At 43.1% G+C, this 13,834-nt stretch overlaps 1 protein-coding gene across 1 annotated transcript in view; it reads right to left on the reverse strand.

Annotated features, from left to right (window-relative positions):
• The window catches only part of DNAH7 (dynein axonemal heavy chain 7), a 312,828-nt gene that overhangs the window by 184,538 nt on the left and 114,456 nt on the right, over positions 1-13,834 (reverse strand). The window contains exons 23-27 of the mRNA XM_074967796.1: positions 11,446-11,555; positions 10,286-10,454; positions 8,798-8,900; positions 8,557-8,684; positions 6,002-6,214 (exon numbers count right to left, since the gene is read on the reverse strand). Coding sequence (XP_074823897.1) covers positions 6,002-6,214; positions 8,557-8,684; positions 8,798-8,900; positions 10,286-10,454; positions 11,446-11,555 — 723 coding nt within the window. The remainder of the gene's footprint in view (positions 1-6,001; positions 6,215-8,556; positions 8,685-8,797; positions 8,901-10,285; positions 10,455-11,445; positions 11,556-13,834) is intronic.

Raw genomic sequence — 13,834 nt, forward strand, 5'->3', positions numbered from 1 at the left:
GACAATACTATATGTTCCAGCTGTAGGTTTATAAACGTACATCAAGTCTTTACAACCTAACACTGATCTTATTGTTTGGGAACTGGCTGCCAATCCACTTTCATATTAACATTCTGTTGAGAGGTGAGGATCGGAATTTGACTTTGACATTCTTTCTGTATTGCAAAATGCATTCTGGGATGTGTGCCAACTATCTCCAAAGATGGGTAACTTACCATACTGTCAGGTAAAGTTAAAGCATTCAATGCAGTGGACATTCTTATAAGCCTATACTTTAAAAGCTCTATCAGGCTATAAAAAAATCTAGAGTGAATATGTATGTATTTCTCTTTTGAACCACAACATATTTATTTACTATTTTTTTTCCTGTGTATTAGGATATACAGGTAGCAGATTCAAAAAGGTAGGCATGTTACTGAGTAAGTCTAAATATAAAGAGTCAGATTTACAAACATGGACACCTAAGTTATGCCCGCAAAATGTATGCATTCATGCACTGAATAAACCAAACCCACATTTGCACACAAAAAACCCAGTTACTAACGTTCCATAACCGTTCTTCAAGATGTGTTGCTCATGTCCATTCCACATTAGGTGTGTGCGCCTTGACAGGACCAGGTTTACGTCCCATGGACGGATCAGCTCATGAACCTGAGGACAGAGTCTGTCCAGACCCTTGAGAAATCGGACTGTTATCTCATAGGAGAACACTGATTTGCCATTCACCGGCAAGTGGAAGGCTGAGATTGCTGCTAAGTGCACCTGGACAAATACAAGGGCCAGTCCTTGCTGCTTTAGATGGAACAAGCCCAATATAGCCTGCAGGGAAGAACGAACTGGAGAGAGACCTCACTGAGACACCCATATTGAGAAGTGCTTCCATTTGGCCAGGTAGGTAGCCCGAGTGGACTGTTTCCTGCCACCTAGCAAGACCTGTTGAACTTGCTCTAAACAGGCTGCTCCCCTGGGTTCAGTGATGTAACATCCACGCCATTAGGTGAAGGGAGGCGAGGTTCAGGTGGAGCAACTGGCTGGGTCTTGTGAGATCAGGTCCAGATGGATTGGGAGCAGAATGGGGGATGCTACTGATAGATCCAGTAGCATGCTAAACCAGTGTTGGTGTGGCCACACTAGGGCTATAAGAATAACTCTCACCTTGTGATACAGAGGGACTGGGGGAAAAACATAGAGCAGGAAGGTGTCAGAGAGGGAGCCTGGACTGTGCCCACGCAGTGAGCAAAACTGAAAGCACTTCCTGTTCTGCTTGGTGGTGAAGCTGTCTACCTGGGAGACCCCCATCTTTGGAAGATGAACCTGGCAATCTCCAGGTGAAGGGACCACCTACGGTGAGAGGAAAAGGATCTGCTGAGGTGATCCACCAGTGCATTTCAGGTTCCCAAAAGATGTGGCACCTTCAGCTGGACGGAGTGCACAGACAGATAGCCTCCTGACACAGGGCAGAGGATCGAGCACCTCCCTGTTTGTTGATCTATAACATGGCTGCGGTATTGTCTATCAGAACGTGCACAACCTTGCCTGAGATCCAGGAGTGGTACACTTGGCAGGCTAAGCATACAGCCCTGAGTTCCCTGATATTTATGTGCAGGGATAGTTCTTCTTGGGATCATAGGCCCTGAGTCCTGAGGCAGTTGAGGTCGGCCCCCCAACCTAAGTCTGAGGCATCTGAGACCAGGGACACTGAAAACTGAGGGACGACAAAAGCTACCCTATCTTTACCAACCTTGGGTCCTTCCACCAGTCCAAGGAGGCAAAGACCAAGGGAGGAACAGTGAGCACCGAGTCCAGGAGGTGTCTGTTCAGGGAGTATACTGATGCTAGCCATGTCTGTAGGGGCCCGAGATGCAGCTCTGCATGCAAAACCACATGGACATGTGCCCCAGAAGATTAAGGCAAGCTCTGGCAGTCATAACTGGATATACCTTGATTTTGATACCGGGTCCAACATAGACTGGGATCAAGCCACAGGAAGGAAGGCTCTGACCTAGGTCAAGCTGAGCACCGCCCCAATACATTCTATTCTCTGAACTGGAAAAAGAGTCAACTTTTGCTTGTTTATCAACAGGCTCAGGTCCCAGAAGGTAGACCGTGCTGATGCTGTTCCGCACGTGAGTCTCTGACAGATCTGTGACCAGACAGTTGTCAAGGTATGGGTAGACATGGAGTCCTCGCCATCTGAAGAAGGCCGCTACTACCAACTAACACCATACACTTCGTAAAAACCTGAGGGGCTTCAGACAGGCTGAAGGGAAAAGCGGTAAACTGGTAGTGGCACTGATTCACAAGAAACCTTCTGTGGCCACAGAAGATAGAAATATGAAAGTATTTGTCCTTTAAGTCAAGGACAGTGTACCAGTCCCCTGGATTCAGGGAAAGAATGATGGAGGCCAGGGAGACCATGTGGAACCTCTAGTTTCTTGAGATATCTGTTGAGGCAATGGAGGTCCAAAATGAGCTGATGGCCCCCTCTGGGATTATGAAATATCAGGAGTAGAACCCCTTCTATCTCAAGTCTTGAGGAACCCCTCTACAACCCCCATGCGTAGGAGGGATTGCACCTCCTGGAAGAGGAATTGCTCGTGAGAAGGGTCCCTGAAGAGGGATGGGGATGGGGGGGTAGGAGGAAAGGTGTAGCCCATTCTTACTGTATTTAGTACCCAGCGGTCCGATGTTATATGGGACCATGTCAGGCTGAAATGGGACAGACAGTCCAAAAATAAAGAGGAGGCAGGATCTGAAGTGGGAACTGGTATAGCACCTTTGGGTACCTTCAAAAGGCCTGCTTGGGCTCCCTAGAGCACCTAGAGACTCCAGCTGGGAGGTTGAAGTGGATGGGAGTGGTTGGCTCCACTTATAACCTCTCCCTTTTCTTTTGTAGGGCTGTCTCAAAGATGGTGCCAAGAAATGTGGTTGCTGTTGAGGCCTGAAGTGCTTCCTGGAAGCAGAGGGAGCGTAGAGGCCTAGTGACCTGAGCGTGGCTCTGGAGTCCTTGAGGCCATGAAGCCTTGTGTCTGTCTGCTCCGAAAATAGTGAGGAGCCTTCAAAGGGGGGGTCCTGAATGGACTGTTGAACCTCAGAAGGAAGTCCCAAGGACTGGAGCCAAGAACAACACCTCATGGTGACAGCAGAGACCATTGTCCTCGCTACCGCATCTTCTGCATCCAGAGCCACCTGTAGAAAGGCCCTTGCCACATTCTTACCCGCCTCCAACAGGGCAGAAAATTCCTGCCTTGAATCTTGAGGCAAAGAGTCTTTGAACTAGGCCAAGGAATCCCATAGATTGCAATCATATCTCCCCAGCAAAGCTTATTGGGTGGAGATACACAGTTGAAGGTTACCCATTGAATAAACCTTTCTCCCAGTTTTTTTGTGTCTTTTTGTTTGGGGGTAGCACTCATCTAGCCCTGCCTGTCCTACTCGTTCGCTGCCGACACAATGAGGGACCCTGGGGGAGGGTGCAAGTACAGGTACTTGAATCCACTTGCTGGCACATAATATTGCTTTTCTGCCCTCTTTGAGGTGGGAGCAAGGAAGGAGTTTGCCAGAGGGCCTTGACTGGACCCATTACAGTGTCATTAGTGGGAAAGACCACTTTGGAGGGAGTTGCTGAAGCCAGAATGTCGATCAAGCTGTGGGAGGTTTCCTTAAGCTCCTCAATTTCCAGCCCTAGGTTAGCTGCTACCTGCTTCAGGAGGTCCTGTTATGCCCTGCGGAAGTGAGCTACTGGGTTCCGAGATGGCCTCATCTGTGGAGAAGGAGGAGGCTTGCACCAGAGGAGGGGCTCCTTCCTCTTCCTCAGCCTCAATGACATCCAAAGGAGCCACATCCTGAATGTCAGTACTGGAGTTGAGATCTGGGGCCGAGCAGAAAGGACCGGTAGCCTGCTTCTCCAAAGCCACCTAGTAGGAGCGGTGAGAGGGAGGACCTGGTAAGGGAAAAAAAACCCAAAGGTTGCAGTATGACCACTGCATAGGCTACTGCCGGGCTGGCCAGGTGCTGGCAGGTGGAACTGCTCTGAAGTCTGGTGGCATGTAGGTTGGGTACCAGTGGTGAACCTTAGGTGGCATGTAGGGATTCCCTTCTGACTCCAACAAGGAATCCTCCCCTGCTGACCACGGTGGAGGAATACCCCTCTCTGCCTCCCTACGGTATCGAGGGTCCAGGGGGCAGACCAGAGACCATCGTGACAACAACGAGATCAGGGCCAGTTTGCTCTAGAAGGTGCCAATGGACCTGATGCCAGGAAAGAACTTGAGATTCCCTGCTCCTTCCTGTTTCTGTCATTGGAGCCAGTGGCTGTCCCATCAGATTCGGGGAGACTAGGAGTGACAGTAAGTCCCCGGCCACTGCAAAGGTCTCTGGGGTCGAAGGGACAGTCAAGCCGCTGGTACCGTGGTGGCTTCCAGGTGTCAGCGGAGGGTCCTGCACCGAACTCATGCTCTGGATGGACTCAACGGTGCCACCATGAGACCAGGGGTGGTGGAGTGGCCCGGAGTGGGTCGCACTGTGCTGCCTTCCCCATGCTTGTCCTTTTCCTGTACCATCAAGCGCCCTCTGTCTGTGCACTACTTCTTGTGCTTTTTCCTTGGCACTGGAGATGGTAAATGCAGTCGGGAAGTGTGCGGTGCCAGAGGAGCACTTCACACCAAAGCTGAAGTGCTCAGTGCAGAATCAGAGTGGCTTTGCTCTGAGGCTGGTCTGAGAGCGGCCTTCATTAGGATAGTCTCGAGCCATAACTCTCTATCTGTTTTAGTGTAGGGTCTAAAGTCCTTGTGACAGATCTGGCACTTGTCCCTCACGTGAGTTTCTCTCAAGCATTTCAAGGAACTGGAGTGTGGGTCACGGACATAGGTTTGCCACAGAAGGCACAAGGTTTGAAGCTGGGGACTGGGGCATACCTGGCCCCTGGAGTGAAGAGAGTCCTTCAACGACAGGGACTAACTATATACAATAACTATTTACACTACAACTAACTACAATATCTATATATACTAAAACTATGTTTAAAACAAAAACTAAGAAACAGAGTCCAAAAATCACTGGGAAGAAGCCTGGCCAAAGCAAGAGGGGTTGTTCCAGCAACCATCACGGGCAGTAAGAAGAAACTGAGGGGGAGCAAGGCCGGTGACATTCTTTATAATGGCATATGAGCATGTGGCTCTAGAAGGTGCTAGAGCCAGCCCAACAGAGAGCACTAAGGGAAAAATCTCCTGCAACAGTGCATGCAGCGCACACATGCCTAATGTGGAATGGAGATAAGCAAGCACTCAAAGAAGAACAAAACTCTACACTGCACACACAGCTCTCCCCTTGGAATGAGGATGCGAGCGAGGTCAAACCCACATGTAGTAGATGTTAGTCACATTGCTTAATGCACTACTGGAAGGTGCTCAGATACTACGGCGAAGTGGGTAGGATAAGAACCTACATAGCATTGAATAGAATAGAATCAAGCCTCACTCCCCAATACCTCACCAAGTCAGTGGAAGATTGGTTAAAGTCTCCTGTATGCACAGGAGGTAAAAGAACCACCCAAAAGTGGACTGAGCTAGTACACCTTGAATTGCTGTCATGGGACAAGTTCATTGTGCATGGACAAAGGTCCATGAAATTTGCAAGGACAGCAGCTAGCATAGCCATAGACAAAGCCTGACTACAGTTACACAGGAATGTATTTTGCTTTCAATCAATATGTAATTCTCATTAGTTATGACATGGACATCAAAAAGTGATTAGTCCCTGGAATGCTCACAGCAAGTTAAATTGTGCCCTGTAATATACACTCTCACCCCTAAATTTTCAGAGTCACACAGCGTTTTAGCTATTTATATGACTGATACTAACAGGACTCATATGGAAAAAAACATAAATATCTATTTGAAAATGTATGGAACAGTGTGAACAAATTCTTCTGCTACGAACATGAAACAAACTTTTCTGATTAAAATACTGGATACCAAAGAAAATGCAAGAAATCTTTTACCTTCAAGTTACCAGCTGCAGTAAGCACTGACTTTACAGCTCTCATTCCATAATCATAATGATGCTGGGAAGACAATTGCTCTGAACATAGACGATATGTAGCTACAATTTTCACTGACAGAGGTCGAGCAGTAACAAAACCACAAGAATACAAGACAATTTCTGCAATCATGGCATAATCAGGAACCATCATAGCTACTGTTCTAAAGAGAGCCTATTAAATAAACATTAAAAATCATATCAGCCACAGTGACATACAGTATCACAATACTTTGTATAACTTCTTTTACACATGCATAAAATGATATCATTTTTCATTATTTCACTGTAGCCCACAAAAGCTTATGCTCTAATAAATTTGTTAGTCTCTAAGGTGCCACAAGTACTCCTGTTCTTTTTCCGGATACAGACTAACACGGCTGCTACTCTGAAATCTTTCATTACAATGCCATGCAATTAAATTCCAGTATCAGTAAGTCAATGACTATACTATATGTTTTATTACTTTCCATAAATATTTATAGATGCCTAATGTCAGAGTGAAAATTCATTTTTGTAAGGTTTTTTTATTCAACATAAACCAGAAAAGCACAAAAAATACCACAAAGCTGCAGAAGGAATGACTGAAATCTTGGTGCAAGTGGCTTAATAAGCTTTGAAGCAGCTGTTGCCAGAACTGTTGCTGAAATCATAGTTGGGCTGTAGCCTGGGTTTACTGATATTATTGCTGTTTCTTCCTAAATAGCATCAAGACCTGTTGATATAGCATGAACTTACTGCTGTTTTTGCTGTTCTGCCAGCCATTTCAGGACATCTTTCACTTTCCATTTCTGTACAGAGGGTCATTTGTTTTCATCCCATCCTAACACCTCATGTAACCATATAAAGGCCCTATCCTGTTTTGAAAAGAATCTACAAACGCTGCATATAACAGTAACTCAAATTACAGTAACAAAACATAAGCCTCAGTTTTCTCCCTGGATTTGCCAATTCCTAGGGTTCCTGTAGGAATTGCTCTGATCCTCAGAGAGACACTCCAACTCCTCTTGTATTAACCTATATATCACCTGGGTACTTGCTAACACCGGATTTTAAGATGGCTCAATAGAGGAGTTCCACATTCCTACGTAGCTTTTAGAATGTGACATGTTACAATGACATTATTTGTGAAACCGTCAGTAAAATGCACAATAAGATTTTTCTCTTACTTTAACATTCATATCTTTTTGCTTCAGAGAAGAACACTTGGGCTGAAATACTGACCCCCAATGATGTCAACAGCAAAACTCCCCTTGACTTCAATGGGGGTTTCACAACTGGCTCCCACAGACTTCAGTGGTAGTTGTGCATCCATATTCAAAGTAAGAATATGTCTGTTTATGTTTAGAAATCAAGCGATTTGAAAAATAGTAAACAGTACAATTAATTCTGATTCTTAACTTGATATTAAAGCTGGATAGAAACTGGTTTGCAATTTCTCACATCAAACACTCTGGCTTCCTGTACAACAAATCAAGTTACCTTTCAACAAGTAACAATCACCAGCAATAACCAATTTAAAACTCATATTTATAAAGATTTTTCACAACTTATGAGATATGAAGTGTTTCTTTTACTTTCTGAACTTTCAGCATTCTGGGCTGAGAAAAAAATGCAGCAATTTCCTTTAAATATTCTGTTTCGTATTCAAAAGGGCTGTTAGCACAGCAAGTTGTAAAATTTACGACAAAACATCATTGCACTAGAAAACACCAATTCAATAAAAGAAAATGTTTCACTAAATATATAAGCGATTCAACAAACTTTTGTCAAAACACAGGCAGATCTCTCCACCTCCCACCTTAGCCCCCTGCTCCTAGGGAGGAAGAGGCACAGTGCTGGGCACTCTGCCTCTCCACCTGCCCCCTTGTTCTGGCCATGGAGAGGCTCAGCACCAGGGCAGTCTGCCTCCTTATCTCCCATCTTGCTCCCAGCCATGGAGAGGCACAATGCCAGGAGCTCTGCTTCCCTGCCTCCCCACTTGCTCTGGGGGATGGGCAGCAACCCTCTCCAGATCTCCAGAGCTGGGGATGAATTTCACAAGTGAAATTGATATCTTCTTAGAGGGCAGCTGGGAAGCTGAAAAATTTCATTTTGGCTCTCCTGAAGCAGAATATTCTTGAAATCCTTTTCCATTGAAATGTCATGATTTTGATGTTTTGTTGTGCTTCGAGAGAAAACTTTTTTTTCTCAAAAACACAAAAATATTCATGAAAATGGATCCCCCATTTTCTACTAACTGTACGTGTTAGATCCTTCTCTTAAAACTACCTCTTGACATTGGCAATTTTTCTAATTATTGCACTGTCTTCAGGCTAATTTTTCTTTTTTGTTCCTCTTCATGAGAGGAGATAATAATAATTGGTTTGAATATTGAGTTTAGAGCAGTAAAGGTTGATTTGATTAAATATTCTCAGTAATGTATGTATTTGATGAGAGCATTATTTCTTCTGTATTAACTTCAAAAATTAATAAAACTAAAAGTGTAATAGTTATTCTAACTACTTTCTACAGTACCTTAAGATTATCTGGAAGCTCTGAACGCCCAGCATAACCTGGATTCATGGTTATAAAGACAGCACACGTGGGATTTAGTTTCAGTTCAGTTCCTTCAAATACTAGTAAGTCAGACCCTGAATTGATACCTATGGACAAACGAAAATTAATGTAATTGTAGTTACTAGTCAAATACTACTTTTTCTTACTCTTTATTTTATTCATATTTAGCATAGAAGATGTGACTGAAGCAATAGATTACCTCTCTGGATAGTAAGAATTTGTTGAGCAACAACAGAAAGTACTTCCAAATCAATTCTGTTAAATTCATCAAAGCAAGCCCAGGCTCCACAAGATAACAAACCCTGGAAGGGTATAACAGACAAACTATTAATTCATATTCATTATTTATTTTCAATGTAACAGTGATAACTGAATAATGAAAAATATGTATTTACATTTAATATACAAAAGATGACTATACTCAAGCTTTGGGCATGTTAGCAACTAACCAAACTCACAACTCATATAGGAACATTTTCCAGAAGCATTACAGTGTAAAATATATTAATTTATCAGCCGATAACTCAAAACAACAAAATAAAATAATATCCCAATTTAACCCAAACACCTATCAAATAGATGGATATCCTGAAGGTCAGCACATTTTGACTATTTCAGACCAGGAAGCAAGTTTCAACTCCAATGAGCCTATATGGACAACAATATGTCTGCAGACACCCTCTTATTTCTAACAGGAGAGCTTCAAATCAAATGCCTCCACTGACTCCAGCTGGCACCATGGCACGGAGAGAGAGGCATTCCCTCAATCAAAGAGGTCCCATTCCCCCTGGCCATTCAGGGTTTTGTAGGTTAAAAAACCCCAAACACCCTAAACTCCACCTGGAGACCAATAAGCTGCTAATGCAGGTCCCAAAATACTGGTGGAATGTGGTCCAGATGACATACTTCATATAATAAGGGGGATGTGGCATTCTGCACCAGCTTCAGTCTGCAGTCGATTTGAGTGTATTTCAGTAATCTAATTTTGAGATGACTAGGATATGGATAACAGTAGCAAGGATCCGGAAAAAAAAGTCATTAATTTTGGATGACATTCACACTCTCTCTCATAAAACCTGAGTAATATGGACAAATCAAGAAACTACAGGGCTGAAATTCATTCCCAGGCCCTCAGTTAGTGGGTTGGCAACAATGCACTCCTCCTTGGCAACCATTACTTTTTTGAAGCAAGAGTAAATGTCACTATCCCTTTACATACCTATGCAGGGGTGCCACGTTACAGAATATGTGTAACTGGATTCATTTGCCCTTTCCCCCATGATCCATTCTTTACTGACCTATTTGGAGCCAAGACAGAAACCCCTCCCAATATATACAATATCTTCCAAAGATGCTAATACAGGGGTTCTGCAGCACACGCTGTGGTAAATTTCACCCTCTCTGAATATTTTTCTGTAATTTAATATGTTTTACTTTTCACATTTTAAACACAGCATTTTGTTTTTTCATTATGGATAGATTATTCTAGTCAAGCACCAGTGTTTCAGACAAATTTGGATGAACTTTTGCCAGGGTGAACTTTGGAAACCACAGGTTTCTTATATTTATAGATTTATTTATATAACCCTACTATAGGTTATATATGTTCTACGCCATTTCACATGCCAGAGTGAAATAAAGAGGCCTTAGTGTAAATGAAAATCCAGCCCTAATGATTAATCCAAACCTTAAAGAATTTTCCTAACGCAAGGTAATCCAATCCATCAGAACAATTGAAAACCACACATTGCTTCGCTACAGCCTTTGCTAAGTCTTTCGTAGTTTCAGTTTTTCCAGTTCCAGCAGGACCTTCAGGGGCACCTCCTAGATGAAGGTGAAGTGCTCCAAACAGGGTTCTGAAATTTAAAAAAAAAAAAAGGTTGATAAAAGTGTGCCATTTTCCTTACTAGCATTGGTAACACATGTCATTTTTCCAGCTATTCCAGCATTTACAGGAAACTTTAAAAACTGCTGTTCAATGTCTATATATCCATATTCAACAAATTCTACTGGATTTCCTCCCAAAATATTCTTTACTACAGTACCAGCAGTCACCAATACTAGTCAGTCATACATGAAGTAATTTACCCAGAGTCCAAAATACTGCTTCTTTCTAGTCACTTTCCAAAATCTCACTCCTGTAATATAAAATGGGGCTACAGACAGAAAAGTGATGTAATAAATTACACCAATGGATTAGAATATTGATTTAATCTCACGTTTGTTCAGTTTACAATTTAAAATAGGATTTCAAACTAGTGACACTTTAAACTACACTGGGGTCTGAAAAGATAGCTGCATCACCGATAAAAAAAGCACCTCAGTCAAAATTTAGCACATGATTTTGTTTTTGATTTATGAGGCAGAACAGCATCTAACACACTCCACCTTAGCAGGTATTTGCTCTGAAATACTTACAGTAGTAAAAACATTTTTTGTTCAGTAAAACCCCTATCTAAGTACTTATATGGCTCTCATCACAGTGGTATCAGAGCACCTATGTCCAAGCAGAAATGACCTGAAGCCATAAAGGAAACATGTTGAATGAGAAACTGCCATTTTTATAGTTACTTTTGTGAGCACATCTGTTCTTTAAAACAGAAATCTATAGATAATTAAGTTTTCCCAAAATGTCAATTATATCACAATAAAATATTAACAAATACCCTAATCTAATAAATAATCAAAAAGCATACCATATCATCATGCCTAAAAGAACAATAGAAACAAGTAATAAAGTAGAATTATCCATTTCATTGTGGCAGACATCTATTCTGAGGACTCAATTAAATTATTTCAGTAACATAAATTCATGTCCCTAACACATTCACTAATTTGTGGTTTTACCTGTAGCATCTGTCTGTAAGTGGAGTAATAACCAATCTTGGGGTATTACCAAGATACTCATACCCATATTTCAAACCAGCATTGATCATCTTTGTTTGTAGATGTCCTTCCTATGGGAACAAAATATATAGTTTATGTAGTACAGGAAACTAAAATAAATATAACTAATTAGGATTATTCTTTAAACGTTTAGCTTGGCATGCTGCTATTAGAAACAACTACTGAGCAAATCACATGGCTTATGGTATATAAATGAGATGAGCAGGCTTTCATCTCTTGATCCTCTAAGCAAAAATCTCTTCGGGACAGTGATTTTCTCTTATTTCTTTACACAGCAAATGGCATCATGGAGGCCCGATATTGATTGGGGCATCTAGGTACTACAATAATTCTAATTAATAAATTTAAAGACAGACAGTAGTGTGACACTTTCAGGGTTAACTACGAATAGAGGATAAATCACCACCTCCTGTTTACAGCATGAGGAAGCCTTGGGTGTCTGTACCCACCAGGGAAAACATGTCCAAAACTACTAGCTGCTGGCAACACAAGCACTGCCACTCCAGGTTTTGCAAGCCCCGCTCTTTTCCGCTGCAGGCTAGCAATTTCCACCCCCCACCCCAGCCCTTAGGCTCCCTAATTAAGTCCTTAGGTCAGAACAGAGACAACCTGTAGCTAAATCTATGGAGATAGTTAGCCACCAGAGCTCTGCTCTGGCCCTGAGGCACAGACCACTCCAACCTATGTGTACATTTCACTTTGTTGCACTTGACTGTCCAGGTCCACAACTTCTGGACATCCACAATACACACAGATTTGCTGACTCCATGGAATTCATGCCCCCCAGTTCACCAGTCTCATTAGTTCAGCACTCTCCTTCACACACAGAACTTAGTCATGTGTATAGAAGAACCAAACAGAAGTTTATCTGACAAAGCTTAAGATAAAGATTCAAACAGAAGCAAATACAGTAACTCCTCGCTTAACGTTGTAGTTATGATCCTGAAAAATGCGACTTTAAGCGAAACGATGTTAAGAAAATCCAGTGTCCCCATAAGAATATATATATATATATATATATATATACACACACACACACAGAGTAAGTTTTTAAAAAAAATTTAATACTGTACACAGCAATGATGATTGTGAAGCTTGGTTGAGGTGGTGAAGTCAGAGGGTGGAAGAGGGTGGGATATTTCCCGGGGAATGCCTTACTGCTAAATGATGAACTAGCACTCGGCTGAGCTCTCAAGGGTTAACCCATTGTTGTTAATGTAGCCTCACACTCTACAAGGCAGCACAAATGGATGGAGGGGAGACAGCATGGCAGACAGAGACACACACCCTGTGTGTGAGAGAGAGAAAGATGTGCATTGCCCCTTTAAGTATGCTGACCCCACCCTAAGTACCTGGTCTTCTTAAGTAGATCAGCAAGTTGAGACACCAGCTGCTGCCAGCAAGCTCCTTCCGTCCTGAGCCCCATCGTGTCCCCCACCCCTCCTCTATGGTGATGGGGTAAGCGGGGGGCAGGAGCCGGGTGGAGGAGGACACCCTGACATTAGCACCCCTCTTTCCCCCACCCCTCTGCACAGCGAGCAGGAGGCTCCAGGGAGCAGCTCAAAGGCAGAGGGCAGGAGCAGCACATGGCAGTGAGGGGAAGGACAGCTGAACTGCCAGTAACTGATAGCCTGCCGGGTGGCTGTCGCACAGGGAACTTAGGGGAGCAAGGAGCTGATAGTGGGGCTGCCAGTCCACCCTGGTTCCAAGCCCCCACCAGCTAGCTCCAACGGGCTGCTCTTTCTACAAGCAGTGGACAAAGCAGACGACTGCCAAACAACGTTATAAGGGTGCATTGCACAACTTTAAACAAGCACGTTCTCTAATTGATCAGCAACATAACAACGAAACAACGTTAACTGGGACAACCTTAAGTGAGGAGTTACTGTATAAGGACTGGAAACATATGGTTACAGATTAAAGGAAAACATAAAACACAGTCTAGAGCCTATACTTATTAACAAGTTTCTTTACTGTCTAATAAGGTATTTCTCACCCAATGGTCCCTATAAAGCTTGTCCAATCAAGAGAGCTGGGATCCACTTTTCATGAGAGACACACACTGACAGTGTTGTCTCCATAATGGATGCCATCTTGTGCCCTCCTTTCTCCTATTATACAGTTCCATACCTTTTGTCTTTTTTCATAACCATGGCATTTTGTTAACTTTAGTTCACCCCGATGGTCTCCCTCTTCAAGATCTTTTGCTTGGGCTCTTTTGTGATTTGTAAAGGCCCAAGCCACCATTTTGTCCAGATTGCCAACATTTGGCTAGGCTGGGTCAAAAGAGGTCAATTTTTTCAAACTTGATTGTATTAGCACTGAAAGC

Source organism: Natator depressus, chromosome 11, assembly GCF_965152275.1.
Source record: "Natator depressus isolate rNatDep1 chromosome 11, rNatDep2.hap1, whole genome shotgun sequence".
NCBI classification, from domain to species: domain Eukaryota; kingdom Metazoa; phylum Chordata; order Testudines; family Cheloniidae; genus Natator; species Natator depressus.